The 5,243-nt window shown below is 43.2% G+C and overlaps 2 protein-coding genes across 2 annotated transcripts in view; both read left to right on the plus strand.

Annotated features, from left to right (window-relative positions):
• SOS2 (SOS Ras/Rho guanine nucleotide exchange factor 2) overlaps positions 1-3,431 on the plus strand; it is a 54,776-nt gene extending 51,345 nt beyond the window's left edge. The window contains 4 exon segments of the mRNA XM_031066217.1: positions 1-101; positions 410-451; positions 1,315-1,424; positions 2,025-3,431. The exon segment at positions 1-101 is cut by the window's left edge and continues 32 nt beyond it. Of these exon segments, the coding sequence (XP_030922077.1) occupies positions 1-101; positions 410-451; positions 1,315-1,424; positions 2,025-2,378 (607 nt within the window). The 3' untranslated portion in view covers positions 2,379-3,431.
• A 323-nt stretch (positions 3,432-3,754) lies between these two features.
• Positions 3,755-5,243, plus strand: part of VCPKMT (valosin containing protein lysine methyltransferase) — a 5,797-nt gene continuing 4,308 nt past the window's right edge. Inside the window, exon 1 of the mRNA XM_031066246.1 lies at positions 3,755-4,133. Within this exon, the coding sequence (XP_030922106.1) occupies positions 4,117-4,133 (17 nt within the window). The 5' untranslated portion in view covers positions 3,755-4,116. The remainder of the gene's footprint in view (positions 4,134-5,243) is intronic.

Below are 5,243 nucleotides of genomic sequence, written 5' to 3' on the forward strand. Positions count from 1 at the left end.
GGCGTCGGCCCCCACCTCCCCCAACACGCCCTCAACGCCGCCCGTGTCGGCCTCCTCCGAGTTCAGCGTCTTCCTAGACATTGACCTCAACAGTTCTTATGGTAAATAACAACTTATCATGGGTTAATAATCGTGGGTGCTGTCCCTCAGGCTTCCCAAATGTACGCTGTGTGTGTGTGTGCCAGGATTTTAAAAAAATAAATTGCAAAATGTGAAGTAATTAAATTAATTCCCAGCGTGAGTTAAATTCTCCAGTTCAGGAATGTCTTACACAAGAAATTCTCATTCATGATTACAGTACATAAACTTGGGGTTTTTTCTGATCTCTCAGGTTATTCAGGCATTTGTTATGTGCTGCAGTGCAGTGGTTCTCTCTGGAAATGGTTTCATGGATTTTTTTATTTCCCAGGTAACAACAGCATCTTCGCTCCTGTGAACTTGCCTCAGTCGAGTGAGTGTTGGAACTCTGTTAAATTTTAACTCTGCCTTCCCTGGGTTCAGGAGAGCTCAGTGGGGACTAAAATCTGAAATCTGGGATGAGAATGTGGGCTGCATTCAGAAGGGCTCCTTTCAGATCAGATGTCCAGTAAAGAATGTAAAGCCTGAAACTTAAACTGCTGGTTTAGTTTGGGTTGGGTTTTTATCTCCAGGCTCTCACATGATTTTCCTTCTGTTTTGAATGTCCTTGATGATAGTTTTGTTTGACTAAAGCTACAAATAAAGCAACTTGATAATTTCGTAATTCCACATAGTGAAACTAACTGCTCTGTTGCTGGGAAGGAAGAGACACATTTTGTACCACAGCTGTGAGGGATATCCTGCATTCACCTGGGTTTTTAGCTGTTCTCTTCATTTATTCCACACGCATTTTTTTAAATATGATAAATTTAATTTCCAGCTGGAGAGCACAGGCCTGATGTAGAAACAGAGCTCAGTGCACTCCTAAGAGGAAAACAAAGGTGTGACAGAAATCACCAATACAAGTCAAGGGTTGTGTTGTGTTTTAATATGAGGATTTTTTTTCTCCCTCTGTAAGAACTCACTTGGAGTTCCCTGGATTTATTTTCCTGTCTCTCAGCATTGCCTGCAGACTGCTGATGCCTTTTTTTGATACTGGACATAGGAGAACATTTTGTGAGGCCTAGATCTGATTAAAGCAGTGAATTAAAGGAGTTCATGCTGCTGGAGTTACTGGTTCATGTTGCTGTGGAGCACAAAGATCTTACTTGAGTTGCTTTGAGTTTGGCTTGATATTCCAGAATATGTTCCTCAGATATTGCACAAGGAGTAAAAGATCTGCTCTTCCCTCTCCAGAGACTTTCTTCAGCTCCTGGGGGAGCTTCCCTAAACTGAGTGATGAGCCTCAGAACCCTCCTCCACTTCCTCCACGAAAAAAGATGGATCAGGATGCTTCCAATGCTAAGGTATTGCTGTCCTGGATTGAATAACTGTGGTGATAAACTGGGGACTATCTAGAATCATTTCTCTTGGAAAAGATTGTCAAGTTCAACCATGGATCCAAACAGGGCTCTGTCAGTCTAAAAGACTTTGAGATGCAGAGCTCCAGTTTCCTGGTTTTAAGTTTTGGATTCCCAGTGTCCAAACCCTGCTAGGAATGTCAGGAACAGAGTGTTCACATTCCCATCAGGGGCACAGCTGCTGTGCTTCTGACAGCACCACTAGCAGAGGTCAGAATTCCTCATTGAATGGAGACTGCTCTTTATTCATACATCTGGACAAGGGAAATGGCTTTAAACTGAAGGAGAGTAGGTTTAGATGGGATGTTGGGAATTGGGAATTCCTGGCTGGGAAGGTGGGGAGGCCTTGGCACAGGGTGCCCAGAGAAGCTGTGGCTGCCCCTGGAGGTGACCAAGGCCAGGTTGGACAGGGCTTGGAGCAGCCCGGGATAGTGGGAGGAGGGGGAGGAATGGGATGGGAGGGGAGGAATGGGGTGGGATTTAAGTTCTCTTCCAACCCAAACCATTCCGTGCTCTCCATTTCTTACACCTATTTCTCCACTGCAGGGAAATTCCAAGCCGGATGACGATCCTCCAGCAATCCCACCTCGGCAGCCGCCGCCTCCAAAGATCCAACCTCGCGTTCCTGCTTACACCGCCCCCCCGGCGCGGGAGGCCGGCTCCGGCCCCAGCTCTCCGGGCACCCCTCCCAGCACCCCGTCCCCGCGGGTGCTGCGCCGCTGCTGCGTCCTCAGCGCCAGCCACAACAACCTGGCACAGCCGCCCGTGCCCCCCGTGCCGCCCCGGCACAACTCCAGCCCCCAGCTGCCCAAACTGCCACCAAAGACTTACAAAAGGGAGCTCTCCCATCCTCCTTTGCACAGACTGTCTTTGCTAGAAAATGCAGAAACTCCTCAATGACCTTAGCCATAGTAGTCATTGACACTGGAATACTGTTTGTAAAGTTCCTCTTTTTTTTTTTTTAATTTATTCGAGAAAAAAAAAAGGCAGTGTATTTTAGTATTTTCACAAATTATGCTCTTAAAGTGCTGCTGATCAAAAAAAAAAAAAAAGGTTTAAATTGGAAAAAATTCAGACTACACACATTCCAGCCTGTGTGGTTGGACAGCATTACCCTCAGGTGAGCAGCAGCATTGCCTTGGTTCACATCCTCAGTGCCGACCGTTCTGCCAGGACACAAAATAGACCTTTTGCACTGTAAACTACACTAAGTGAATTTAAACTGACATCATTTAATTGCACTGAGCCAAAAAAAAAAAGGTGCGTCTGTGGAATTTTTTTTCAAATTTGAGCACTAGTGGCCTTTTTTTAAAACAAAGACACCCAGCGATGGGATGATCAAACAACACAAGGATCCAGAGCGTCACAGATTCGAAACCTCTGACCACTTGCCTTGAGGTTCCTGAGTGACAGCTCCTGTTGTGGAATATTCTCATGCCATGTCTTAATTGCCTTTGATTTGCTGCTGAAGACAAAGAAAAAAAAAATAGGTTGAAATCTAAATACCAAAATATTCCTTTGATCTTGGTTCTTTGGAGAAAGGATGAAGGAGGAGTACCCGTCTCGGATATCGGGGAGGATCCCGAGTACTTCACGTGCGTCCTGTTCAGATGTGCCTTTTTTGTTTTGATAGGCAAAGGTGTCTTAAGCTAAAGAGTTTGTCTGCTGTTGTGGAGAACAAAGCTATGCGCCTGTACAATTGTTTATATTGTATATTTACAGATATGCTAATGACGTGTATAAATTGAAGTTGACTTCGAGGCCTATAACACAGTCTGCTACTCCTGGGACTGGGTCCGGCCAGCAGCGTTTCCTCTGGCTTGGGACAGTCCTGCCTTCCAGACCTAGTAACTCCCTCTAGATCTACACTTAACTCATGAATCCACTTTGGAGATTGGTAGCATTTAAACCAGCAAACACTTAAAAGCTTTATTAAACTTTTTAAACTGATAAGTGAATGGAACTTTTCTTTGCCAGTCGAACAGCCATGTTTGAACTGGTGTGAGAGTGAGTCTGTTTTACTGGTAGTTCTGTAGCAGCATTTATAAAGTGGCCTTCACAAGCCACATTTTATTTACTGGTTTGTGGCCTTTTACTGTGCTTTGTATCAGAGTTCTTAACAAGATTAATAAATCACCCCAGTCTTAATTTTTAAGAGCTTGAGCAGTGCGTGTTCCTTGCAAGGACAAGGTTGGGAATTGCATTTTTGACAATACAAAATGCCCCAATTTTCCATGCTGCTGGTCTCACTTTGGCTCATCCCAGGCTTCCAAATCACACTCCAGCTTCTCATCAGTCTGCTTAAGCTGCTCCCATTGTCTTGGGCATTCCATTTGGAAAATTCTCCTTTTTGGAAAGCAGATAGGACTGAAGAGGGATGTTAATTAGAAATCCCCTGAGCTGGAAGGGATCCATCAGGAGTCCAATTCCTGGCCCTGTATAGGATCATACCAAGATCTCCCCAGTTTTCTCTTCCTTCCAATTTCAGATGTATTTTTCTATCTTTTTTTTTACTGCCTGTCTCTTCTGTGCTCCTTCCCTGAGGAAGAAGAAAGGGTTGGAATCCACTCACACTTTTTACAGGAGAGCTGCTTCAATTTGCTAAAAAAAGGTTCAAGAAGTCTCAAATTTGACATGCATGGACTGGGAGTGCAGGTAGGAAATGGAGGATGACTTGGAAAAGTGGAATTCTTTCTTAGATTCTTTGTATTAACTCTTTTGAAGTCCCCACCAGGAGCTATTGCTAAACAAGGAATAATATTTTTTCAGACTTTTCTGTGTTGTTGAAGAGGAAAAAATTCTCTGCCACATTTTAGAAAATACAGATGTCAGCTTTATGCCTTCCTGTACAAGTGCTTATGTCAGAACCATTTTGAATATTCCACAGTAAAATATATCATAATATGGCCATGGAAAGTGGTTAAAGGCAGTGAGATTCCCACCAGCATGGTTCAAGAGAGCAATAAATAACATTTCAGTTAGTTCATAATTAGAGGGGTAGGTAAAAAGAACAACAAAAAAAAAAAAACTGCTGGAAGGGGAAAATGTGAAGTTTGGGTTTGAAGTTGGTTCGTGTGGGAAAAGGCAATTCCCTCAGAAAACTTCTTCCCTAGGGAAGTCTGCTGACCACCAAGAGGCCTCATATTGCTCTAAAAGAAATTAAGAAATAAAGTAATAAAAAAACTTCTACATATCCAAGGGGGGAGAAAAAAATCTAAAACCTTTGCATTTCAAGATGTCAACACAGAATCAACTTATATTCAGTTGCTTGATTAAAACCTTTTTTGTGAGTTTATTAAAACCTTTTCGTAGTTTTGTTAAGACCTTTTTGTAGGCTAAATCCTTTTCTGTAGGTTTATTAAAACCTTTTTCATAGGCTTATGAAGACCTTCATAGGTTTATTAACCTTTTTGTAGGTTTACTAAGACCTTTTTGTACATTTATTAAGACCTTTTTTAAGTTTGTTTTAAAGCATTTTTGTATGTTATTAGGACCTTTTTTGTAGACTTACTAAGACTTTTGTAGGTTTATTAAAACTTTTTGGTAAGTTTATTAAGACCTTTTTTGTAGGTTTGTAAGACCTTTTTTAAGTTGCGCGAGGGCGGTTTGTAACAAAACCTTCAGGAAGGCTCAGGCTGGAGCGGCTCGGGAGGGATGAGAGGGAGGCTCCTGAGGGCTCCGCGCTCCCTCAGGGCCGCGGCTCCCGGAATCATTGAATCCATTCCGGCTGGACACGGCTGCCGAAATCCTGGAGTCATTCCGCCT

Source organism: Geospiza fortis, unplaced genomic scaffold (genome assembly GCF_000277835.1).
Source record: "Geospiza fortis unplaced genomic scaffold, GeoFor_1.0 scaffold23, whole genome shotgun sequence".
Taxonomy (NCBI): Eukaryota; Metazoa; Chordata; class Aves; order Passeriformes; family Thraupidae; genus Geospiza; species Geospiza fortis.